General features: G+C 41.3%; 1 protein-coding gene and 1 pseudogene across 6 annotated transcripts in view; one reads left to right on the top strand and one right to left on the bottom strand.

Annotated features, from left to right (window-relative positions):
* Positions 1-27,022, top strand: part of Palm2akap2 (PALM2 and AKAP2 fusion) — a 457,408-nt gene that overhangs the window by 310,495 nt on the left and 119,891 nt on the right. For all 6 annotated transcript variants that reach the window (XM_074051288.1, XM_074051287.1, XM_074051285.1 and 3 more), the window contains one exon: positions 13,457-13,542. In XM_074051288.1, the coding sequence (XP_073907389.1) occupies positions 13,457-13,542 (86 nt within the window). The remainder of the gene's footprint in view (positions 1-13,456; positions 13,543-27,022) is intronic.
* Positions 17,417-19,047, bottom strand: LOC141415388 (shieldin complex subunit 3 pseudogene; annotated as a pseudogene).

The raw sequence follows: 27,022 nt of genomic DNA, 5'->3' as shown, positions 1-27,022 counted from the left end.
CTGCAAGTCAGAAGCCATCCCTCTTTCTACCTTGACCTAGAGGTACCCAGTTGTATTCATTTGTGATAGTTGCCATGACAGCCTACAAGCTAAAAGCTAGAAGCTTGCAGCTAAAAGGGCTCCCATGTCTAACTTCTGGGCTGAGAATCACTGTCAGGCCCTTCCCAAACTCTTCAGAAAGTTCTTTTAAGAACATTCTCTTTTGTATGACTTGATTCAGGTGGTTTTCTGAATCCCTGGGTGTACTCTCACAGGTCACTGTGTTAATGGCAATGGTTCAGTCTGTGATCAGAAGACTTCCAAATTCTTTGTGTCCTATAGCAGGACACATGAGTATAAATGGAGTTTATTAAATGTTAGGAAAGGAAATTACAAAAGGGATCATAGTGGAGCCAGGTGGAAACTGGAAGCAGAGAGAACATGCTTCTCTTCTCCAGGTGCTTTTAAAACCTATGCTAACCTATGGGAAGGGAGGAACCTGGTGATTCCCAACCAATAATCAACGAGCGGAGAGGGGCATAGGTGGTCTCCAGGGCAGGTGAGAGCGGTCCTAGCCATCCTTGAGCCAGGGTAAGGGCAACCTACACACACATCTGCAATTGAATAGAGGGCTCAGAGAAAGAGAGGAATGTTCAATCTGAAATACAATATTAAGTCATATATTTTCTATGAGTTCCGAACTTTCCCTAACTTTAGCCTGCCTCAGCTGTACACCATCACAGTGTCTTCTGACCCAGAAGCAGGAGAGGAAACTCTGGCAGGACACCTAGAACTCTGTGGAAATGTTACATCCTGGCCACTCACCCAGGGAGGCCTTGCACAGTGAGGAAGAGAAGAGGATGGAGCAGTGCTGGAAATCGGGTCACCCTGAGAGAAACTCACCTCCCACACTGCCTACCAGTTCCCTGTGGGCAAGGACCAGGTCTTTCCATCTGGGTCTCCCAGCCCCAGCTCGAGGCTTGGTGTACAACAGAAATGCAAGGCATGCATTTGAGGTGGGAAGTCATGTGACCACCACTACATTTGTACAAGACAGACTTTAATGGGGGACTTCAGAGACCTGAACTCATGCACTTGTAGTGGGAATGGGGAAGAGGGTCAGGTAGGAAAGGTCTTGTTTCTTTGTATCTTCCATTTCCACTGTGCCTCCAACCCAATGGCACTCTTTACATGGCAAGAGAGGAAAAGTCAGGGCACACCAACTGAGCAGTGGAGCTTTGAAAGAGTTCAGAGCCCTAAATATGCCTGTCACCACCTGCTCTGCAGTTTTAATTATTTATTAGTCAGTGCATCTCCTCTGTATGGTGAATGGATCCAAGCAGTGGCTTGGGTTTGTGTTTAATTTTATATCACATTTGTAGGGAATATATATCAATTATGTTCCCAGTCCAGTGAAATCAGGCTGCCAAACCCAACAATTAGAGTGTGTGAAGAATATTTTTTTTAACCCGTTAATGGACCTGGGGAGGAGCCCCAGTGAATGGTAACAGCTGCAAAAGAATTTGAGAGTAAACCAGGTTTTCAGCTGTTGGTTTTCTCACCCCTGAGCAGGGACCTTGCTTGGGAATAGTCCCTTGAGTTTGCTGTAAGTAGTACAATTGCCTAAAAAGGCTTTAATTTCTGAGGACTGGCTCAGGCCAGCCAAAACAAACCATTTTCAAAATTACTTTGGATCACAAGGGTCATATAAAACTCATTTTAAACAGCACCAGAATCCTTTTCTGTGCTCATTGTCATGTAATTGGAGTCTACCTTCCCCTCTGTAAACAGAAGAATGCTTAAAAATGCACCTTTGAGAGTAGAGCAGGAGACAAGAGACTAAACACCCAGTTTTCCAACCTGCTCTCCGTTGCTGTGTTAAAATAAAAAGGCTCTTTTCTCCTTCAAGAGACACACACGGACACATGCCTGGGCTGTGCATGTGTGCATGTGGGAGTCTGCACGTGTACACACATGTACATACATGTTTGCCTGTGCATGTGTGTGTGCGTTGTATACATAACAGTGTGTACACATGGTAGGCAGTAACATGCACACACATCTCCTCCATCTCAAGAGTGTTCCTCTGGCCTTTTGAAGCAAGGTCCCTTTAGTTAGAGATTAGAGGCAGCATTTTGCTGCTTGCAAAAGGGAGAACTTCATCCAAATCCCACATCTACACCTCCCTTCTGTGTTCTTGAGCACATTATTTAGCTCTTGAAGTCTCATCTTTTGCTATCTGGAAAAGAGGGATTAAAAAGAGTGCCTACTTCGTTTGGGATTTTTTGATTACTCATGAGATAATAGATGTGAAATATAGCACAATGAAGAGCACATGATAAGCACTCAATAAACAATTGCTAGGCTGGGTACTGGTGACTTACTCTGTAATGCTAGCCACTTGGGAGGCTGAGATCAGGAGGATCATGTTTTGAGGCCAGCCTGGGCAAATAATTTGTGAGACCCTATCTCCAAAGTAACTGGAGCAAAATGAACTGGAGGTATGGCTCAAGTGGTAGAGTACCTGCTTTGCAAGTTCGAAGCCCAGAGTTTAAACCTCATTCCCCCTAAAAAAGGAAGAAGGGAGGGAGAGAGGGAGGGAGAAAGAGAGAGAGAGAGAGAGAGAGAGAGAGAGAGAGAGAGAGAGAGAGAGAGAGAGAGAAGAAAGAATGAAAGAAAGAAAGAAAGAAAGAGAAAGAAAGGATAGCTGTTATTATTATCATTATTCCTTCTCCTGCTTACAGGGGGAGAGTCAGGTGGAAACAGCAAACTGACTTCCAGCCCAGGGGTCTAGGGCACTGTAAGTTTCTACCTCCTCTCCTGGGAGGAGAAAGTTTGCCTCAGGCTCTTAGTGGACTGTCTAAATGCAAATTGGAGCTCAGATGGTCTGGGTACTACCATAGTCTTAATCTTCCATCTTTCAAAGGCTCTACTGCTCAGATTACCCTCTGCAGAACTAGGTTGTGACTAGACTGTCTTCTGGTTTTCACTTAGCTCTTGACTGAGCTGAGTAGCCCCACTGCGGGATACTTTTGTGTATTTCTCTCCATTTCAATGCTTACCAAACTAAAACTAATTTAATTGTGCATTTATTTTTCTGTTTTCCCCACTGAACTATAAGCCACCCTAGGGCATTTTTGCTTTGTTTAATATATTGCCAAATTCATTGCAAAAAGTTACTCAACAAAAGATAACGTCATAAAAAACAAAACAAAACAAAAAAACCACTTTCTTTGACCTGGGCATTGTGAGCTCAGATGTCAGCCTGAATGGGAACATCAGGGAGGAAAGCCCTGTGAATGTTTTTTCAATGTGTCCTCAAGCTTCCTGTCCACCATCTCGAAAAACAAACAAAACATTCATCTTTGAGGTTGTAGATAAGTGCCCTGGCAAGGCATACAGCCTGTGAGTTCAAACTGCTTGGATTTAAACATGGGTTCTGTCACTTGCTAGCTCACTAGTTTTTAAGACTCAGTTTTCTCATCTGCAAAGTGGGGATAACCCTGTACCTGCCTTATCAGGTTGCGTGAAGATTAAATGAAATAAACCTGAAGGCAAAGTCTTTGAATGTCCTGAGTAGAGGCTGGCTATCATTTGTGGTATTACTGTAGCCACCTTCGTGGAGAGAGCAGTGGGACAGAAAAGGAATGGGAGCTCACTTACAAGATGCTGAACTTCTGCTTCCGACATCTTTGAGATCCCTGACTGTGTCCTGTTCGGAGGCACCCAAGGGGGCTTCTCGACTCAGGGAGGTAAAGGGAGAATACTTAAAGAGGGTCTAAGGACCTCTGGGTGAGCTTACCTCATCATTCAAAAGTTGGGCCTTTCTCTTTTCCAATGAGCTCCCCTCAGGGAAAGGAACCAAAGAAGGAGGGAACAGCCCTGTCTCCTTTGCTTCAAAGGTTCCAGAACCTGGCATTCACGTGGGCCCCAAATAAGAGAAAGCTGGGCTTAGAGACAAGATGAGCCACTACCTGGAGTAGGGTGGATGGGGCGGGGTGACATCCTGCCCTGCTCTTCCCAACCCCTGGGCTGGGCTCCCATCCAGAGGAAGCAGGCTCCATCAGCTTATCCTGGGGTGGGGTTTCCCAGGGCAAGTGTTTAAAGGCAAATCATTGTTCTGAAGTTCCGCTAAGTTTTAGTAACCACCCAGCTGAGAACTCCTCCAAGAACAAAGTGAGATTTTTAAAAAACCCACAGGGTTACTTTGAGTCAAAGGCAATTAAAAGAAAGAGAAATTAGCCAAATTTCAATTCTGAGGCTCCCTCTGCAGAGACTTAGGTGAGGAAGAGAGGTAAGAGAGGGACCCAGACTCCAACACCATTCTTTTAACTGTGATCGGGCAAAAATGATTTCACAATGGGCCAATATTTTATCTCTAAAATGAGACTGACATAGTCAATGCCCCAGGCTTCTTCCTGGAGTAAGAGAGACGAGGCATTCTTGTCTCTTTCTGTCTAGCCTAGCAACTACTGCCTGGGAGACCTGGCAAATTCTTTTCTACCTCTGTGGCACAGTTCTCTCTCACTGAAACAGGAAAGGCTGGGCTCTAGACTTCCCGTAGTTCCATGGCTGAGTCAAGGTCAATGGGATTGGTGAGGGTTGAGGCAGGGGTGCGAAAAGGAAGAGAATAACCAGATGAGTATGAAGGTTGGAAGCCTTTGAGAAAGCTTCCAGAAAGTCCCAGAAAACAAAAGCCCTTCACTGTTTCCTCTGTTCTTTCCACAAACCTGTCTACATAGGTCATCCTGAGGAACCTTTATTCTCCAAACTGTTCATGGCTCTGCTCTTCTTAAGGCAGTCCATGTCAGCTGCCCCTTTTGATCATAGAAAGGTGAGGTGGAAGCTGAGGGCTCTAGAGGAGCCTTCTCCCCCAATGAGAAAGCAGCTTAGATGCCTGGAGCCCCCACCCACTCCAGTTCAACTTGGGAAGTATTTAATGAGCCCCCCACCTTGAGCTGGATCCCACTGTGCTCACTGAGGTGTGAGGTGGGCATGGGGTGAATGGACAGCCCTGTTTTCAAAGCACTCAGGGTCTTACCACCCAGATGATTTATGTCTAGTGACTACATCTCCATGTGGTTCCTACCCATGGTGCCCTGGAGCACAGGACCAATCACAGGCAGTTGTTTCTTTAGCTAGAGCGGATCAACTGAGACAGGGAGCTGTTTCCATGCCCTCCCTTCCTCTCCTTTAGCATTCTTCTTTCTTCTTTTGAGCACGGTCAAGTTCCTGTCCTCCCAACCTGGTTGCCCCACTTTAAGAGACTAGCTGTATATCAGGCCCTGCCCATGAGTGCTTACTAGCTACTTGTTAAGGTCCCACTGAGGCAATCTTGATCATCAAACACTGTCTGACACACTCAGGGCTCTCCCTGTTCAGGCCCTAATCAGTGTCCCCTTAGTGGGACTAATGATCAGATCTGTGAGTTCCCAGTAAGGGTGGAAGTCGAGATGCCACTCTGGGGCTGAGCTAAGACACTACCACGGGGGACCTGGCCCTTGAGTCCCAGCACTACCTGAGTACTTCACTTACATGCATTCAGTGTGTCTTCCTAACAAAATTAATGAGAAAAAGAGAGAAGAAAAATAGAAATTGAAAAAGTGACTCTGCCTGTCGTTCAGTCTGTTCATGCCCTGCTGTGACAGATCTCAAGTTGTTTCTCTGGTGACTGTCAATCTCTCCCCTTCTTTCTTGCTGGCCAAGAGCCTGTTTGGTCCTTTTGTTCATCTTCCAGATGGCCATGTGCTCAGGGAAAGCTGAGACCTTCCCCAACTCAGGGGCTAAATCTTAATTAAATAATTCCAAGCCAGTGTGCAGTGGCTCACACCTGTAATTCTAGCTACTTAGGAGGCTGAGATCAGGAGGATTTGCTGTTTGAGGCCAGTTGGGAAAATAGCTTGAGAGACTTTCCTCTGTAAAATAACTAGAGCAAAATGTGCTGGAGGTGTTGCTCAAGAGGTAGAGTTCCTGCTTTGTAAGTGTGAAGTGCTGAGTTCAAACCCTAGTCCCACACACACACACACACAAAATACTAATAATTCCAAGCCAATTTTTATAAGTCTGTTCCCTTTTCTCATGATTGGTTTAGGAATAGGCTTGTGTTGCCTCTTTGACCAGTGAGACTTTAAGGGTCAGCTTGGTTGGGTGGGATGCTTTTGAAGATGGCTTCTTTAATTTTATAAAGAGATAAGGGACAAACTGGTCATGGTGGCACATGGCTGTAATCCCAGCACTTGGGAGGCTGAGGAAGGGGAGGGTCATGATTTGGAGACCCTGACTCAAAAAAATGACAAAAAAAGTGACGAGGGAGACTCTGCCTGTTTTCTACTTCTGGACATTTTTGTGACACATGGAACTGTTTGACCATCCTGGGACCATAGAGGACAGTTAAGAGAATTACAGGGGTCAGCTGACACCATTGGACCACTGAATTGGGCACCTCTGGTCGCCTCTACCTTGGGACTTCTTGTTGCATGAAGCAGTCAGTCTTCTGCTTTTTAAGCCTCCCTCAAATTGTCTTTCTACTACCTGCAGCCAAAATGTCCTAAATGACGACCCTGTCATCTGCTGTTCCCACGGCTGTCTCAGTGCCTATGTCTCTCATAGCCTGAGCATCAAAACCCTGGAGAAATTCTTGAGTTTGAAGATATACATTTTTTGTATAGTCTGATCCTCTTAGTCCAGGCCAACAACAGTGACTGGTACATAACAGGAGAAGGAGCTGTGTTCCAAGTTGGAACAAGTGACTGTGTTGGGCTCACTCACTGTACTTTGTAGAAGATTTCAGGAATTTTTGAGCACAGTTTGGACTATGTGGCCTTTGGCCTTTGTCAATAGAACCTATGCCCTTCCTATGATGCACACAAACTGTGCGTAAGTGCTGGGCTCAGTGCAAACAGAGAGGAGAGTGGTCCCCCAAAGAGAAGAAAGTATGGACCATCATGGTGAGGCTGAAGAGACACACTTAAATGGCAGGATTGACTTAAAGGACAGAACACAGCAAGTTTATCCAAGGAACTCTCTAATAACGAGAACTTGAGATAGGTGATAGAGAAGGCAAGTCTGGGAAGAACTCTACCACTCCAAAGTCTGGGCTAGGATATGCTGCTGAAATAAACAACCGCCAATTCCATGGCTTCAAGCAATAGTTCTCACCCTCTTACATGGCCATTGTGAGTTGGCTGTGTTTCTGCTCTGCATTGGAACTTACACTGGGACTTAGGCCAACGAATTGCTGTTATCTGGAACATTGCCAGTCACTGTGGTTGAGAGAAGGGTGCTGTGAAGGGTCCCACCTCAGCAGTCAAATGCTCCCGCCCAGAATCGATAGGTGTCACTGCTGCCCTTACCCATCAGTCAGAGCTAGTCACGTGACCTCACCAACTCTAAGGAGTCTAGGAACTGAAGTCCTGCTATGTCTGCAAGGGGAAGAACTTGGAATATTAGGGTGGGCTGCACTAATGATCACCCTGATGACCTGCTTTGCCCATAATTCACCTCCAATCTGTTTGCACAGATGAGCCAGGAAAGGGCCCTTCCTGCACATTCTGGTCCATTCAGACTTGGCTTTGTCTCTTTCTTATTTTGCTTCCACCTACAAATGCCCATTGATTCCAGGGAGACTGAGCATAGCCAGTGTCATCCCGTGCAGTGCTGCCACTCCTTCTGAGCCTCCAGTCCTTTTCATTTTTATACTAACCAGTATCAGAATGAAGCTACCCAGTATCTGTCTCTGGAATGCCCTGCCAGGCTTCTCTTGCTGTCTTCATTGTCTGTCACATTCTGTCTTCTTTTGTTCAGACATGCAAAACTCTTTTGTCTACAGGTTACTACTATACTCAAGCCCCTAGGGCTACCTGCTTCCAGCCTAAGTCCCTCTCCTTGAAGATCCTACTGTATGACCCTGGCTTCTCAGCCAGGCCCTGAGTTGGGCTGCATCATTCTAGTTGTGCTGCCCTGTCAACTCTCACACACACTGTTCCCAGCAGCCATCAGTAGCCAGGAAAAGAACTGTGTAAGTTAGCAGAGCACACCATGAGACACGTCCGTGCTAGGAAGCGTGGGCTAATGGACTTTTCTCCTGACTGTGTAGCTAAGTGAGAGAATGTATCAAAAGCAATTTAAAAAGTTCATGGCAGTTGATTTATTTGTACCTGAGAGATCTTTGGAAACTCGTCCCTGATGGATAAATGTTAAGTATACTTTGGCTACAAGAAGACAGTTCTCGATTTCTCATACTGCGGGGAGATAAGAACTTACCATCTTCTGGAAGGAAGATGTTATTTTTTCCTGAAGGTTTGATTAGAACTTTTAAACACTGAATAAAAATAGAGTGGTATTGCTAGAGGTCGTAGGAATAACAACAAATATGATTTCTCAAAGAAGTCATAAAAGCTGGGCGCCGGTGGCTTATGCCTGTAATCCTAGCTACTCAGGAGGCAGAGATCAGGAGGATTGTGGTTCAAGCCCAGCCCTGGAAAATAGTTTGCAAGACCCTATCTCAAAAATACCTCACATGAAAAAGGGCTGGTGGAGTGGCTCAAGGTGTAGGCCCTGTGACCAAGCCCCAGTACCACAAAAAAAGAAGTTATAAATAATAATGTGAGCAATGAGAGAAAGCAGAATATAAGAGGAAATGGTTGTGTGAAGTACTTTCTGTAGAAATTGTGTGTGTGTGTGATATAATTCAAGTCTTAGGTCAAGTTTTTTTTTTTTTTTTTTTTTTGGTACTAGCACTGGGGTTTGAACTCAGGGCTTGCTAGGCAAACATGAACTTGAACTATTTCACCTGCCCTTTTTTTGTGTTGGATATTTTCAAGATAGGGTCTCTCAAACTACTTGCCTGAGTTGGCTTTGAACCTTGATCTTCCTGATCTCTGCCTCCCGAGTAACTAGGATTGCAGACGTAAGCCACCAAGTGCCAAGCCAAATTCTTTCTGATTCTTTCCCTGATATCAGAGGAGGTTGTGCTTATGTAATTAATAATAGAATATTATTAGTATCTATATTATTTCTCTACATAATTCAATTAATAGAAATACATCAGTCTGGAAGGTCTGTCTTATACAATTACACATCTGAGCTGTTGAAATGTTTGTGTGATAGTTGTAAATCATAGATCTTCCTGGACTGAAGATACTCTCGGGACTCAAACATGGAGGCCAGGGTTGAAAGGCATTGACGGTATTCTGGAGCGTTTCAAGTGCTCCTTCTGTCCTCTGGTGGAATGATACATTTAGTTCCTTTTTGTGTTCTTTATTCTGCTGTGCAGGACACCATTCTTCCTTCCCCCACAGACCTGCAGTGGAGATCTATCCATTCCATTGTCTTGTGTAGTGTTGTCTGGCAGAAAGTGGATGAGACCCCACATTTGGACCTCGGGGGACCATGTGCACATGGGAGCTCCCTGCAAATGTGAAATCTGAAAAGGACACGGTGCCAAGAATCTTGGAAAATGTGCACTGCCCAGGAGATGGTCACAGACCACCTTTATGTGAATGCCAAAGGGCAGGAGACCTTTTTATCTTGAGAACCCAAAGATAAAGACAGTTGACACTCTTAATAGGAGGGTGCTTATCCATCAGAAAATGCCACTTTCATTTTCCAAAATGGTGATTCCCAATCCCAGTAGCTGGGATTACGGGCATAAACCACTATACCTGACTCAAAAATCCTTTTAAGACAGGTGTGGTGCTGCACACCTGTGATCCCAGCACTTAGGAGGCTGAGGCAGGAGTATGGTGAGTTTGAAGTCAGCCTGGGCTACATAGGGAAAGCTTGTCTCAAAAGAACAACAATAAAAACGAACTCCTTTTTATTATTCTGCCTTGCCAATTCTTGTTCCAATTTCTTTCAAGTTCTCCCCATCTTCCTCTCTCCTCCTCTGACTTAGGACCCACTTTTTCATACCCAAAAGAGTCACAGAGTTGCTTTGTTCTGCAAGCAGTTTTCTCCCCGAGGAAGCTCACATTTAGCTTTTAAAATATTTCCGACTTATAGCTTATTATCAGAATTAGTAAATTTTTTGATGTTGTTTTGTTTTTGTGGTCTGGGAATCAAACTCAGGGCCTCATTCATGCCAGGCAAGCACTGTACCACAGAGCTATAACCCTAGCCTAGGATTAATAACAGTTTTTAAACTAAAATACCATGGCTGTTTTCTTTCACTTTTGCCAGGAAATGATAGGTTATCTAATTCGAAGTGTTCTCTTGGTGCAGGCTAAAATTTTAGGAATATTAATGTTTTCTCATAGCCCATTCTTATAAGCACAGAGCTTTGAATAAAGTCTGTAGTGTTCACACAAGGCATGATTGTAGCAGGGAGAAGATAACTTCCCAAAGTACAATAATGTGTGGAGGTGAGAATCAGTACTTGTAAGTGAAATTTTCATGATGCAGAGAGAATTGTGTTTACATTGTTAAAAATGATGTGATCTAGCCAGACCCAGTGGTATGTGCCTATAGCCCCAGCTACTTGGGAGGCTGAGGCAGGAGGATAGATTGAGCCCAGGAATTTGAGGCCAGCTTAGGCAACGTAGCAAGACCCTGTCACACACACACACACACACACACACACACACACACACACACACACGAGTATTTGACCTAAGATGATTTTCATTTATAATTTTGGTTAGACTATTAGCTGTTACAATAATACTGACTCACAAACCATCCAAAAAACCAATAGATTTTAGTGTTATGCATATGTAGTTGGGCTTGGGGTTCACTTATCTACCCTTAGCTTGGCTCCAAGGTGAAGATTGGGTCTAACGGGAGGGTAGAGGGAGAAGATACTCAGTGTGTTAAATGTATATTAAATATAAAATAGATAGATGATAGAGCACAAAGAAACCCATCAAATACTGTTTGAAAAAGAGGGGGGAGGGTGGGTATAGGAATATGATAGAGGGAGTGAACTTGTTCAAAATACACTGTACGCACCTATGGAATTTTTGCAATGAAATCCCTTTGTACTATTAATGCATGCTAATTAAAGCATAAAATAAAATTAAGAAGAAAAATAAAAAGAAGAAGAAGAAGAAGCACACCCATATCCTAATAATAAAAAATAATGGGGTCCCAGTCTGCTCCCTGTGGTTCTCATTTCCCATGCCACAGTGGAAATGCAGGAGGTCAAGCCTCACATAGGAGCCATTGGCACGCCTGGCTTATCATAGCTATGCCTTCTTACATCCCATTGGCCAAAGCAAACATCAGTGGCTCAGGGAAGAAACTTTCTCCCATGGTGGGAGAGGAGGGAAATGAGTATTTGCTGAACAATAATACAAACTATTAAGTGAAGTAAACATCATATGATTGCCTATCACGCCCAACATCTGTGTCTCTGTGAGTCACATCCACCAGTGAGTTAAACCAAGGGTGAAGAGCAAGGAGCAATGAGTTTCCCCCAGAAATTTGCATTTAAGACAAAACTGAGGAGTGGAGCTGTAGCTCACTGGAGAGCAATTGCCTAACATATTCAAAGCCTTGGGTTTAATCCCCAGCATTGGAGCAAAAATTAGAAAGATAAAGCAGTAATTTCTTGAGAAGGGATTGCAGGCATGTCAGCAAACTCCTTTGACCCAATTTCTGTCACCAAGTCAGAGACAACAATTGCACCCATAGGTCTTGAGAAATCATTGTGCATATATCCTGTAAAATGAGGCCCTGGAGGACCCAGAATGAAAAGTAAGGAAATGGTATCAAAGCTAACATATTAAAATTTAATTAATATCATACTAATTTATTTAAGGTAGGATGTAAATTCCAATCATTGTTAGTGTCTTCCCACCTGGTTATTCAGTTGATCCTTGCTAGAAATGCTGGATTCAGCAATCTTACACATCTCTAGTTTTTATTTATGCATTCATTTATTTATCTAGTACTGGGAATTGAACCCAGGGTCTGACACAGGCTAAAAATGAGCTCTATCACTGAGCTACATCCCAGCCATCTGGTTTTTTGATTTAGCACAGAGGCTGGTAATATGTGTCTCATGGGACCAATCTGGCCCACTGCCTGCTTTGGGAAATAAAGTTTTATTGGAGCCCAGTGTGCCTGTTTGTTTATGTATTGTCTATGCTTTCACGCTACAAAAACAGCTTGAGAAATTGCAACAGAACAGGTAATACCACAAAGCCTAAAATATTTACTATGTGGCCAACAGCTAAGTTTGCCAATTCTGAATTAACATGAGGTGAGACAATCGGAATGTTTGAATTTGGGATATTCACTCAGGTCTGGGATGAATGTTGTAGTTGTGTTATCCTTATGGAAAATTACTTGGAAAGGAAATCAATAATGTAAACAAATATGAGCACTTGCCTAGCATGTGTGAGTCCTTGGGTTGGATCTCCAGTACCATTTAAAAAATACATATATATGCTTGTTAAAGTAAACTCTGAGAAACTCTAAATTGAAATTACTTTATTAGCTTTTAAGGAGATGACTTTGCTTGTACTAAATCAATGTTTTTAAAAATATACTTGTCATTGCCTAAAACCTTTCTCTAAGCTAGGTCATTCAGCTGTATTTCAGAACACCCGCCCGTGGTCTCTTCTTTGATGTTAGAACATCTCTCTAACAGATGTCTGATCACTTAAGAAGAAAGAAACAAAGTCCAGAGTGATGGCACGTGCCTGTAATCCCAGCATTTGGGAAGCTAAAGCAAGAAGATTGAGTTCAAGGCCAGCATGAGCAATTTAGCAAGTCCTAGTTTCAAAACATAGCAAGAAGAAGGAGAAGGAAGAGGAGAGGGGGAGGAGGAAGCTGAGGAGGAGGCCTAGGAAAAAACACTGATACCTCTGATGACTAGGAGAGAACATGTGTACATTTTCAAGGTGATAGGAAATGCTTCTTTATTTCCAGTGGGTGTGTGGAGTTGAGAACAGGGAATAATCTGAAGTCATTTCTTTTTGCTTTTGCTTTTTTGAGACAGGGTCTCACTAGGTAACCCAGGCTGGCCTTGAACTTGCTATGTAACCCAGACTGACCTTGAACTCAATATCCGCCTGCCTTGTCCTCCCAAATGCTGGGATTACACGCATGTACCACCACTCTGGCGCTGGAATAATTCCTACTGGGTATTGAATTAGATGTGTATATTTCTGTATTCTGGGATTCACTTTAAGTCCCAGATGAGGCCTAGCAGCTGGAAGGATTCATTCCCTGCCCTCTCTACTCTGGATTTGGAATAGAAAGAACTCTGTGTAAGATACAGGGCTTGGACAATGGACTCCAAAGTTGGAGATTAGGTACAAACAAAAGGAGTGCTGACCATAGCTTGGAAAGTAGGCTTCCCGGTAACCAGGTAACCAGTAATCACCAGATAAATTAGGGGCCATGGGTCATCATCAATTTTCTTTACAAGACACATGGATTTAGAATCTGCAAAATGACAGCTATGTGTCTATCTGTGTTAGCTGAATCCAATGGCTCAAATGGTCCTTTTTATTTGCTTGTTTTTGTTTAGGAGCCGGATGGCAGAGTACACAACTAAAAGTAGATGAAGCAGCCTTGTATGTTGAAGAAACATCCAGCCCAGACATGACTATCACGGTAAGAGACCTTGCACTTGGAGAACCCAAGTGCATCTCCAGAGCAAAGGGAGCCTATGCAGGCTTCTCTGGGTAGAATGAGCACTGCCACTCACCCTGCTGGGGTTTTCTCCCTTCACTGACTTCTTGGTGAGGCAACCAGACATAGGACTTCCTGAAATCTGGGAAAGGATTAGTAACCACTTGAAAGCCAGAATCTAAGACTTGATTTCCAGTGGCCCCATCATAAGGCCTTCAGCGAGCACCCACATGTAAGCTGTTTGCAACTGGTAATCTCAATGGGATCAGTGAGTCTGAAAATTCTGAGCTGAGAAATCAAGCCCCACTGTGCATTGTGAAGAAAGGTCAGAGAAGCATAAAGTAGCTTTGATCTTGACTCAAGATTTCCAGTGATGTCAGCAGGAAGGCAGCATGTGGTCCACTCCAGCCAGAATGCTAACGGCCAAAGGTTTACAGAATGAGTCACGTGGAAGCCAACTAAAGTATCACTGTTCAAATTAAACGCATGAAATTTGTAATCACTCCCTAGATTGAGGAATCTATAATAAAAGTTATCAAGACTCCATTCCTGGACTAGAACCAAAGCAATGGTCCTCCTTTCTTGGAATTCTGCTATTTTTTGGTTAACAAAGGCTGAGAGTGGGAGGGCTTTCTCACATTTTTCCTTGAATGATTAGAATTTGAATATATGCCACTTCTGAATGTTTCTTTGAAAAACAACAAAAAAAAATAATGTCCCTTTTATATTGGGATATTACTGTAGATATTTCATGCCCAGAAATATTATAAATTATTCAAAATAGTATATAAGATGAATTGATTCAAGCTTTTTTTTTTTTTGTAATGTGAAAGCTGAACTTAATGTTAGTCATGTTAACAAAAGTTAAAGGCAGCAAGCCTTTAATAATAATGAAATTAAATGAAAGACAGGATAGTAGACTGATTGGCCAAAAAGTCAACTAATGTAAATAATAGCTCTACAGGGCTGAAAGTTCATTTGCCTGTAATTATGTTTAGCAGAATTTACAAGACCAGAGCATAAATTGTGACAATGTATGGGTGTTTTACTGGCTATCTGGAGAAGATGGACAAATTTGAGTGTAGGATCACACAGATGGAGGGGTGGTGCCCATAGTGAAACCTGATGGAGTTTGATTTGCCATCTTGGAATGCTGTCATTTTGAGAACTGACTTTTGAGATGTGCTCCCAGTCTGGCTGCAGATGTGGTTATGGATGGACAAAGAAATGATCTAAAAACTGGAGTTGGTTTTTGTTTCTTTTAAAGCTTACAATAATTCTTTTTTTTTATTTGCATGTATTAATTGTACAAGGTGAGGGGTTTCCTTGTGGTGTTTCCATACATGCATATAACATGGTACTTTCATGTTCACCCCCTCCAGTACTCCTTCTTATTCCCCCTCCCCCTGGAGTTGGTGTTTATAAGAGCAGACAGAATATTCTAATAGAAAGAAGTCTTGTCCAAGTTCCGTTTTTAAGGTTGCCACTTAGCATATCTACCCATTCTTGGTATCAGATGCTGGACTGAAGTTGTAGTTGGGTTCCTGTAATTTAGGAGTGATTTTTAATTTCACCTTTCCTCTCTGTTAATGAGTGTACCTCCAGAGAGAGAGAGAGAGAGAGAGAGAGAGAGAGAGAGAGAGAGAATTTTTAGTTCACAAGAGCTAACTCCACTATATGGCAAAATAGGAATATATTTAGGGGGCTGAAGGTGTTAATGATATGCTTAGCATGTTGGCACCAAAAAAAAAGGAAAAGAGAAGTCTATTTAAATATGCTGACAAATCCCTACAATTATTGTATCGAGTCCTTCCGTTAATGCCAGCCCCTCCTCTCTGAGGACTTGGTGAAGCCACTAGGTGGTTATAACTAAGGAAAATGCTCCTGGTTACATTTTCTCCCTCAGTTATCCCAATTACGCAGCAACTGTATTTTTCCCATTGACTTTAAGTTGTTTTCCACCTCATACTTTACATATCCATCATGTCCTTGTATCCACATTAAAAGTATTATTTTTTTTCTCTTTAAGTGCCTGATATTCCTTAAATAACCACAGACTCTTCTGTATGTATTTATCTACAGCTATGCTTCTCTTTAATGGCCACTTCTCATGGCTATTTCTGACTTTTGCCCTGGGAAATCAAAATACTTTGTTAAAACACAAATTGCCATAACAGGCTAGGGATTACCTCAGTGGTACAGGTTTGCCTGGCAATTCTGAGGCCTTGAGTTGGATTATTATTGTTCTAATTACAATAGAACTTGATTTATTGACACTTCTCAAGGAAAATGTCAGTAGAAGTCACCACAGTAGTTTGGTTTCTTCCACATGACGCTTCTTGTGATAGACAAATATATCTTAGTACTTGCATTTTTTTCTTTCTGAAAAGGGGATAACTTTTTTTTTTTGCAAAATCATAATTATCTGAGTGTAGTTTTGTCTATTATATGAATCACTTTAATAGTGTCTTTTTTTGAAATGACAAAGCCATGCTTCTAACAATTCAGGTGAGTGAATTTATTTATAACCAAATTTCTGTCATTCTGAAGAACAGTGATGTAAGAGCATCTGTGTTAAAACACTTCTAAATACATGGATGTGGACAGGTGCATGATAGGGACCTGCTTGACAATTTTAAATTACTCAGTAGAGTGGATCATGAAACAACGCCCCTACCCACTAAAAAAGTTACATCCAAGTTGCTAACTTCTGGTACCTCTGAATGTGACCATATTTGGACAAAGGGTATTTGAAGATATAATTAAGAATCTTGAGATGAGATCATTCCACCTAACCAGGTGGAATTAAACTCGATCTGCATCTTTATAAGAGATAAAAGGAAAACAGGCCCAGGCTGGCCTCAAACTTGGGATCCTCCTGCCTCAGCCTCTTGAGTGCTGGGATCACAGGTGTGTGCCACCACACCTGGCTAGACTTCTAAAGAAATTAGTAGTCACAGAACTTTTTTTTTTCTGGTGGATGAACTTCCCAGAGTCAACCTATTGGAAATGTCTTGACCTTATTCAATTAGTGCATTTTTGCTATAAGCCCCAAATTGCACCTGCTTGGCTGTATATTTTCCTGACTTTTGTTTCTCTGTTGACTGTACAAAATTACGGCAAACAATCCATGATAAAGAAATACCTCTAGTGTTGAAATTTTGTGATTGGGTTACCATTTTAATCAAATACACCAACTAAACCCCCAAACAGAATCTCTCCTTTGCCCTCCCCCTTTTTACTTAGCATTTCCAATAGAGTTGCTTATAGTTTTATTTTTAAAAACACCATTACACTTAAAAGTAATTAAAGTAATTAAAAGTAAGTAAAGAAAGAATACAGCACAACTGGATTTTAGGGATTCATCAGAGTCCAAACTATTCATCTTAATTCACTGCAATATCTGATTCAATCACTGGAAAAGTAATTGAACAAAAGGACAGAACATTTTACCTTCAAATTCAGTATGAGCAATCATTTATCAGAATTCATTTAAAAGAATGCTACTAATAAGCAGAATCCAGAAAGTTCTTGAGATGAGATCATTCCACCTAACCAGGTGGAATTAAACTCGATCTGCATCTTTATAAGAGATAAAAGGAAAACAGGCCCAGGCTGGCCTCAAACTTGGGATCCTCCTGCCTCAGCCTCTTGAGTGCTGGGATCACAGGTGTGTGCCACCACACCTGGCTAGACTTCTAAAGAAATTAGTAGTCACAGAACTTCTTTTTTTCTGGTGGATGAACTTCCCAGAGTCAACCTATTGGAAATGTCTTGACCTTATTCAATTAGTGCATTTTTGCTATAAGCCCCAAATTGCACCTGCTTGGCTATATATTTTCCTGACAAGCCTAGGAATTTCTGGGACAATTGTACACATATAACCAAACAATTATTTCTCTACAACATAAAGAACAAATAGGCTATATTCTGGAAGCATCAAGTTAAAAAAAAAAGTCATTCAAAATACAAAAAACAAGAAAATTTATTCTTCTCACTATTTCAGTCCATACTCAGTTCATTCAGAATATTCCTTTTTTGACAATCAGTAGAATTCATTACATATAAGAAAAACACCAGCAAATTTCTATACAAATACAATTTTTAAGTAAAAGCTAATCTTCCTTTTAGAAGGTTTCTCAAATGGAAATATCACAATGAAACCCCTTTGTATATTAGTTATGCATATTCACAGTGCATAACATCACAGAACACCCATATTTGGCCTAAACATCTCTAAATTGTAGCATGACAAGACGAAAGATTGTTGTGCCTGAAAACTTGATGAGTTTTGGCCAAATGTCTTCTAGAGTTTGGTTCTTGCAAACAGTGTGTTCTATTACCCATCTTGCTCTATAGAGTGAAAAATTTAGTGCCTTTAAACTATCTTACAATTTTTAGACAATTGTTCCTGGCAAGTGAAAGAATCTAAGACCTAGACCTCCTATTGTGCTGTTTTCCTGTTTTTGATTCCCACTCCCCCACCGCATTCCAGAATTAGTCTGTTTGTTCAGTGAGCATGACTGGGTTAGGTGCTGCTTTTCAAACTAGGCTGAAACTCCAAAATACCTATTGTGCTCTCATAAGTCTGGATTTAACACCATGTTCTGGAACGGTTAAGTTCTGTTTCACAGCTTCAGCTGCCTCTGTGGAAGCTACAGGTGGTAATCCTTTAGCTTTGAGTAGAGTTAGGATCCATCATGTGGAAATCAAGAAATAAATCTTGAGAGTGGATGAGTAAGAAATCTTGAATTGCTTTATCTGCACTTTATGGCATTTGTGTGGGGTCACTCAATAATGCAATATTACTTTTGTACTCATTCTGAAGTAATACAGTTACATATAAAATACACATAGAAAATCTTTTTTTAGCCTTCATAATTTTAATGATTTCACTACGATCCTTTCATACATGTATACAATGTCTTCCATTATACTCACCTCTCATCACACTCTCTTTTTCCCCACACATATACTCACCCCTCATCACACTCTCTTTTTCCCCACACCTATACTCACCCCTCATCACACTCTCTTTTTCCCCACACATATACTCACCCCTCATCACACTCTCTTTTTCCCCACACATATACACACCCTGCCTCAAATAGCCCCCTTTTATCTTCAAGTCCTTTGTTGTTTGTTGTTTTTCAGACAAGATTCCACATATGAGAGAAAATAACACAAGTTTGTTTTTCTTTGAGGATGAATAGCACTCCGGTGTACGTAAATCCCACACATTCTTTATCCATTCATCTGTTAATGGGCACCTGGGTTGATTCCATAACTTGTCTAGTGTTAATAATGCTGAAATAAACATGGGTATGCTGATTTATATTCCTTCCAGTATATGCCCAGGAGTGACATAACAGGATAATACAGTAGTCCTATTTTTAGTTTTTTGAGGAACATCCATACTGATTTCCATAATGGCTGGACTAATTTACATTTCCATTAAAAGTATATAAAGGTTCCTTCCACCCTCATCATGGGCCAGCATTTGTTGTTGTTTGTTTCCTTGGCTGGGGTGGGGTGGAATGTCATTGGAATTTTGGTTTGCATTTCTCTGGTGGCTAAGGGTATTGAACACTTCCTCATGTATTTATTGGCCGTTTGAACTTCATTTGAAAACAGTCTGTTCAGTTGATTTGTCCATTATTGGTTGGGTTGTTTATTCCTTTGGTGTTTAATTTTTTGAGATCTTTATGTATTCTGGATATTAACTACTTGTCAAATGAATAACTGACACAGGTTTTCTCCCATTCTGTAGGTAGTTCTCTTCACTCTGGTAATCATTTCCCTTGCTGTACATAAGCTTTTCAATTTGATGCAATTTCATTTGTCAATTCTTACTATATTCCCGGAGTAATTGGAGTCTTATTCAGAAAGTCGTTGTTTTCCTGTGGTAGTTTCAAAGTTTCAGGTCTTATGCTAAGGTCTTTTAATTGCTTTGTGTACAGAGTGAAACATAGGTATCTAGTTTCAGCCTTCTACATGTGGACATCCAGTTTCCCCAACACCTTTTGTTGAAGAGGCTGTCTTTTCTCCAGCCCATGTTTTTGTCACCTTTCTCAAAAACCAAATGGCTATAATTTTGTGGGCTTATCTCTGGGTCTTCTATTCCATTGGTCTGCATGCTTGTTTTTGTGCCAGTACCATGCTGTTTTTGTTACTATGACTCTGCAGTATGATTTGAAGTCAATATTGTGATAGCTTCAGCATTACTCTTTTTGCTCAGGAGTGCTTTGGCTATTCAAGGTCTTCTGTGCTTCCATGTGAATTTTAGAATTGTATTTTCTATTGACAGTCTAAAGAATGTCATTGGAATTTTGATGGGTGTTGTATTGAATATGTAGATTACTTTCAGTAAAATAACCATTTTCACAATAGTATTTCTGCTGATCCACAAACATGGAGGTATTTCCATCTTCTACTGTGTTCTTCAGTTTCTTTGTTTCATGGGTTTTTTGTTTTGTTTCGTGGTACTAGGGTTTGAACTCAGGGCCTATACCTTGAGCCACTCCACCAGCCCTTTTTTGTGTTAGGTTTTCTTGAGATAGGGTCTCGCAAACCATTTGCTCGGGCTGGCGGGCTGGCTTCAAATTGTGACTCTGCTGATCTCTGCCTCCTGAATAGCTGAGATTACAGACGTGAGCCACCAGCATCTGACTGTTTCATGGTTTTTATTGTAGAGTATTTTCATCTCTTTAAGTTTACTTCTAGGGCTTTTTTTTTTTTTTAACCCCTGAAGCTATTGTGTATGGGGTTGTTTTCCTGATTTCTTTCTCAGCATTTTCATTATTGGTATATAGAAAAGCTACTGATTTTCTTTAATGTTGATTTTGTCTCTTGCTCTTTTGCTCAATGTATTTATTAGATCTAAGAGTTTTTTTGTGTGTGGTGTCTTTAGCATCTTTTAATTGTAGAATCATATCATCTGTAAAAAGGGATACTTTGACTTCTCTTCTTTTTCTATTTATATCTCCTTTTTTTCCCTTTCTCTGACCTTAGTGCTCTGGCTAAGAACTCCAGATCTATATTGATTAAGAGTGAGAAGAGTGGACACCCTGGTCTCATTCCTAATTTTAGAGGAAATCATTCAGTTTTTCTCTATGTAGTGCAATGTTGACTACAGGTTTCTTGTGGATAGCATTTGTTATGTTGGAAGCATGGTCCTAGTTCCTTCAGGGCTTTTGTCATGAGGAGGCTGAATTTTGTCTCAGGACTTTTCAGCATCTTTTGAGAAGATTACGTGATTTTTGTCTGATTCTGTTTATGTGGAGCATTTTATTTATTGATTAGCATATATTGCATCATTTTTGCATCCCTAAAATGAAAACCACTTGACCATGATATATGATCATTTTGATGTGTTATTGAAGTTGGTTTGCAAGTATTTCATTGAGAATTTTTGTGTCTATGTTCATTAAGGAAATTGATCTATAATTTTCTTTTATGTGTTTTTATCCAGTTTGGGTGTCAGGGTAATACTGGCTTCATAGAATGAATTTGGTAATGTTCCTTCCCTTTCTATTTTATGAAATAGTTTGAGGAGCATTGGCATTGTTTCTTCTTTAATGTTCTGGTAGAATCCAGCAGTAAATTCTGGGCCAGGTAGTCTTAATCAAGAGAAAATTGCTTAGCTGAACTCTTCAGAGCTACAATGTAATTTATTATTACAATACTGCCTCTCTTGTCAAATCAAAGGGAATACACCCTTTCAAGGCCAGCAGGTGCTCCGGTTTGGGGAAATTCACTTCCATGTTGATGGCATTTTTAGTCCACTGCCTACAGTAGCTGAAGATCCCATCTGGTCTGGAAGAAAACAGAAAAGTGAGCAAGTAGCATCAAATGCACCCCAAATGGTATGCTGCAATACCATACATTCTCCTTTTACTACAAGGTCTTTTTTCCTTCAAGGCCATTCCTTCTCTCCTAGTATGTCAAATGGACTATTTTCCATCTACAAACACACATCTCTACTTCAAGAAGTCACTTTTGGATAAAAATGCATGGCTTCTCAAATGCCCACCTTGCTGGAGCCTGCCTTGCCCTCCTCTTCTGTATATACTAAGACTAAAAACAAGTGCTTTCAAAAAGGAGCATAAGAAATTCTAGTACACCAGAATTTTTTTTTTTCTTTTTTCAGGAAAAAAAGCCCTGTATTTTTATTTACAGATGCAGCATTTCTCACTTGCTTGGCAAGCATCCTGCTTGGTACCTTTTAGGCAAGTTAGAAATTCTGGTGGTAAGACCATTTGAAAAGGGCACATTGCCTTGTCAAGGACATGGGAAAACCACATTAGAAAAAGATGCTGTTTCTCTGTACATAAAACTTCTTGCTAGGAAAGAGGTTTTTCTCTAAGAAGGGCAGATGTTCTCCATTACAAAAGGGAGAAAGCAGTTAGAGTCTTCTGGTGAATAGAGACCACAGGTTACAGCTTTCTTTGGCTTTTGCTTTAAAAAGCCATTCGGTGAGAGCCTTTTGTTGCCCATGGTGGAGAGCCAGTCGCCCTTTGTACTTGCTGATGAGGGCATTAGAAGGATTGTTTCAAGCAGGGGCTCTGGACACAAAGCCACATTTGGGATCAGAAGGCCTTTCTACATTGTGTGCACACATAGAGACCGCTCTAAATTTGCTTCCTGGCTAAAGGAAATGTTCCGTTGCAGATTCTTTAAATCTTCGGATCTATTCAGGGTAGGAGTTGGGGGAGGAAGGCACAGTGATAGGTGGGAGGCAGGCAAGAATTATATAGCTCAGTTTTACAGTACTCCTGTTTGAGAATTCCCGTCTTGAGTTTTTCTTGAAAAACACATTTTCAGCCAGGTGTGGTGGTGAATCTCTGAGTTCGAGGCCAGCCTAGGCTACATAGCAAGACCTTGTCTTCCCCCGACTCCCTCCCAAAAAATTGGGGCCAGGACACAGCTCAAAGGAAGAATGTTTATGTAGGCCCTGGGTTCAATCCCCAGCACTGCAAAACAAACAAACCAAAAGTAACCCCACATTTTAAAGGAAATGGGTATGAAAGGCTCTGTTGTAAACTGTAATATTCTGAATTAACAATGGTTATTTATCATTCCTATGTACTAACTCTAAATTGTCAAATAAAATGAATGTTAAATAAATGAGGTCACAACCATGCCCAGCTCTCAATTATCCTAGTGTAGACAGGGAGTATATCTGCATATGAGAGCTCCCTGGTATCTTCTTTGCCATTTTATTTTCTCACTGTGTTCTCTTGTCAACACAGCTAATAATTATCTGCACTGAACTGAGAACTATGCTAGACCCTCTGTGTACTACCTCATATAATCTTCAAAACAACCCTGCTGTAGAAGAACTGTTATCAACCCATTTTCCAGGTGTGGCAATGTAGCATGGTGGTTAGGTCACTTACTTACCCAAGATCCCAAAGCCAATATGTGGTGGAGCCAAGTTTTGAACTCAGGTAGAAAGATAATTTGTAACTTTGGTAGTTGGGTAGCAATGGATGCAAATCCATGTTTTTATTAGCTAAAGCAGGATAGCTGGGAGGGTGTGGCAGGAATAGTTTAGCCAGATAAAATACTGGAAACCTGGGGCTAGAGGCTTAGCTCAGTGGTTCAACATGTGCTTAGCATGAGGGAGGCTCTGGGTTCAACCAACAGCAACAGCGCCGAAAAGATAATAAACACCCTTCCCTACACACACACACACACACACCCACACCCACACACACACACACAATACTGGACAACCAGTTAAATTTGAATTTTAGATAAGCAATGAATTTTTTTTTTAACCATTAGTATATCCCAAATGTTGCACAAGATATGCTTATGCTAAGAAATTGGTTGTTGCCTACCTAAAGTTCCAATTTAACTGGGTACTTTATTTGCCAAGTCTAGCAGCCACAGCCAGAAGGGGTGTTACAAATGGTGTGAAGGCAACTCATAAACACATCTTCATCATTGTGGTTTGGTATTGTTGGTGGGTTTAGATTTTTTAAGCTATGCTTTCGTCTCGCTCAGGATGACAACTGTTGAAGGATGAAATTATAATTTAGTTTAAAGATTTTAATTGACTTTATTTTCTATTCTAGGATTGGGCAACACTTCATTTCATAAAATAGAATAAGTGTTACATTGGTCAAGCAGATTTTTTTATAGACAGAGAGGGGCCAAAAAGAGCAGAAAGAAAGAATAAAAACAGATTGGTTGTTTCAGAGCTACTTGTTGGTGGGGACTGGGAGACAGAACAATAGAAAAATAGCTGACTTGTGGGTTAACATCAGATCACTTCAGGTTACTTTTTGTAAGGCTTAGAGGATTAAAGGATGTAAGAACTAAAGGCCAGGGAGTTCCACTGTCACACTGGTTGGCTTGTTTGGGAAATTTAGCTATCTCAGATTCTCCTGATTTCTCAAAAGGTCAGATAATAACTTAGTTTGGTGACATGGAAATTTAGTGTGGGTGACTCCATCGTGACTTTTAGTCTGGTCTGTTGGGGCCTAGTGCAAAACCTAGTCCAAAACAGGGGCCTCCTATAATTTTATCTAATTCTATATATTATGTGAAACATTAAGCCAAACAGATGTGTAGTTTCAGTATGTATAACGTACTGATAGTCATTGGTGGCAGTTGTTCATGCCTGTAATCTCAGCCCACAGGAGGCTGTGGAAGGAGGAGATCAAGACCCTGTCTCAAAAAAAGTACACATACACACACACACACACACACACACACACACACACAAATAACTATCAACAGTTATTTCCTTATACACTTTTTCCCCTAGGAATCAGCTTCCAAAACTGATCTATGTCAAGTCTTACACTTCACTGGTTTCTCTATAAAATAAAACTATGGGACACTTGGCCCCCTGTTTGCTTTTTTCATTTTTTTCTTCAACTCAAACCCCCTTTTCCTCCATCTGGGTGTGTCATGGTTTTTCTGAAGCCTGTTTCAGAATCTTCATTTCAGCTCGTCTGTTAGTGTTGGCCTGACTTCATTTTCTACAAATAGTGTCATCATCCCATTTTTTAAAATGTTGATGAAATCGGCTTGTGCTTTTACCAACTCTGCTACTCTCTGAATGGTCACTTCCTAAAATAGATGACACTGGCCTGAATATTCCCAGCAAAAGTTCTGAAACATTCACAAATATTTCCTGAACATATCAGTGTGTTTCCTTGTATGCACATTTCGAGTGTTCCAGTAGTGGGAGTGACTGATGACGACAAAGTTCTACAAGTTGTCTTGTTGTGATAGCTATCTCCTATGTCAGAGCCCAAGTGTGGAGACACCTGCTTTCTTAAGAATGACTAGCCCTAATCCAACTAATTTGAAACAGGGCTCATCTGTAAGTACCAGAGTCTGCGGCTTCCAACAGAACTAAACAAACAAACCAAACACAGAACCCACTGACAGAAATCACTCATCTTTCTTTTTCTCTATGTTATGTGTGTGTGTGTGTGTGTGTGTGTGTGTGTGTTATGTCATAATACTTAAAAATATAGTTTATAATTTGATGGTAGTAAAATCAGAGTTTTGGACCTAAGACCCAAACTCCTAAGATTCCATATGCCAGTTCTGGCCACCCGCTCCTAACTGTCAGATAAAGAGACATGGTGAAGGCAGAGAAAGAGTTATTACACAGCCTAGGACATGCCTTGGGAAGAGTCAGAATAAGCAGTCAGCTCATCCTCAGCCATCTTTGGGATACGGACATGAGCTATAGGTTTAAGTAGACAAAAGAACAGGGGACAAAGGTATGCAATGTTAAACAGTGCCAGTCACAGGTGTGTTCTGGTTGACCATTATCTCAGTCTCAGGGTTCCACGAGAGGTTCTGGAGTTGTTATCTGGATTTATTGTCAACTGGTAGGCGGTCCATCCTGAGGAAGGTGTACTCTTAGGGGTGGTTTCTGACTCTTGTTATAAAGATGTTACATCACTCCTGTCCTTCCTTGATTCCTAGGTTGTTGCAAGGTGACTGCAGAGAGGATGGCTCAGAGCAAAGAATGGAAGACAGATGCCATGCTTTTTTCCTGTTATTAGTTAATTTGTGGACTCAAGAAGGAGTTAGAGCTTTTTAGCAAAAGCAGCTTGTGCACCTCTTACTATAGTGAATACTTCAAATTTTTTCCTAACACACCCCAAGTGACTTCAACTATGTGCTCTAACAGTGGTAGTAGGACATTTCTATATCAGACCTAACACCTGCCACCAGAAGCCATTGATCTTCAGCCTGTTGAAAGGCGGCCAAGATGGCTCCCATTTAGGAAGGTTACTGTCTGTCTATCCAGTTGATATGAGAATAAATTACTACTAATGCCCCTGAGGGTTTCAGGTGATCAGAGAGAGATTCTTTCTGAAAACCTGGGTAGAATTATGTGGTCATTTACAATAGGCCTTATCCTTCTAAAACATGTCAGGTGTTGGAGAGGGCTCACAAGTCTTCAGTTGGATTCATAGGAAGAACAAGCTTGCTTCATTATGTAGCTCCTTAAGATCGTTTACGTGAACATCTAGCGTTTCCATCTTGATAAGTTATCAAATGCCTTTCCCATCTCTTTCTTCTACTCATTCTCCAATGGCCTTGCCCCTTGCTTTTTTCTGTTGCAGTAAAAACTTATAGTTAAAAATATACTTGATGGGGCTGAAGATATAGCTCAATGGTAGGGCACTTGCCTAGCATACATGAGATCTTAGGTTCGATTCCCAGCACCACACACACACACCACAAGAACAAAACAAAACAAACAAAAAATACTTGACGAAAATCAGAACAGACATGTAAATTGTATGTAAAAAGAGATGTCATGCACTCAAACAAGAGGATACAGTCAATAGTAAGTCTGCAAATCAAGAGCTGGGCTATTTGATATCACTTAGGCTTATCATGATTGCAACAACTGCTTCTTTCTCAGAAATGAGTGGGGCGGGGGAGGTGGCCCAAGTAATGTATGTGCATTAAGTAAGTAAATGTAGAAACAATAAAATAAAAATTAAAAAGAAATGAGCCAATGCTTTTTTTTTTTAATGGTACTGGGGTTTGAACTCAGGGCTTTACACTTACCAGGCAGTTGCTCTTACCCCTTGAGCCATGCCTCCAGCCCATTTTGCTCTGTTTAATTTGGGGATGGGGTCTCCTTTTATGTCCAGGCGGGCTTAGACCTCAAGCCTCCTATTTTATGCTTCTGCCTCAGCTGGGTTGATAGGTATGCTCCACCACACCTAGCTTTTTTCCCATTGAGGTGAGTTCTTGAAAACTTTTATGCCCAGGCTGGCCTGGAACAGTGATACTCCTGATCTCAGCCACTCCATGCACCCACCTATTGGTTGAGATGGGGGGTCTCACTAGCTTTTTTGCCCTGAACTGGCCTTGAACCATGATTCTTCTTGGATCTCAGCCTCCTAAGAAGTTAGGATTGCAGGTGTGAGCCAGTGGTGCCTGCTTTTGCTCTGCATTCTTAAATCTA

The sequence above is a fragment of the Castor canadensis genome, chromosome 13, assembly GCF_047511655.1.
Source record: "Castor canadensis chromosome 13, mCasCan1.hap1v2, whole genome shotgun sequence".
NCBI lineage: Eukaryota > Metazoa > Chordata > Mammalia > Rodentia > Castoridae > Castor > Castor canadensis.
The sequence above is the reverse complement of the archived record's forward strand: the minus strand, read 5'-3'. Positions and strand labels throughout refer to the sequence as shown.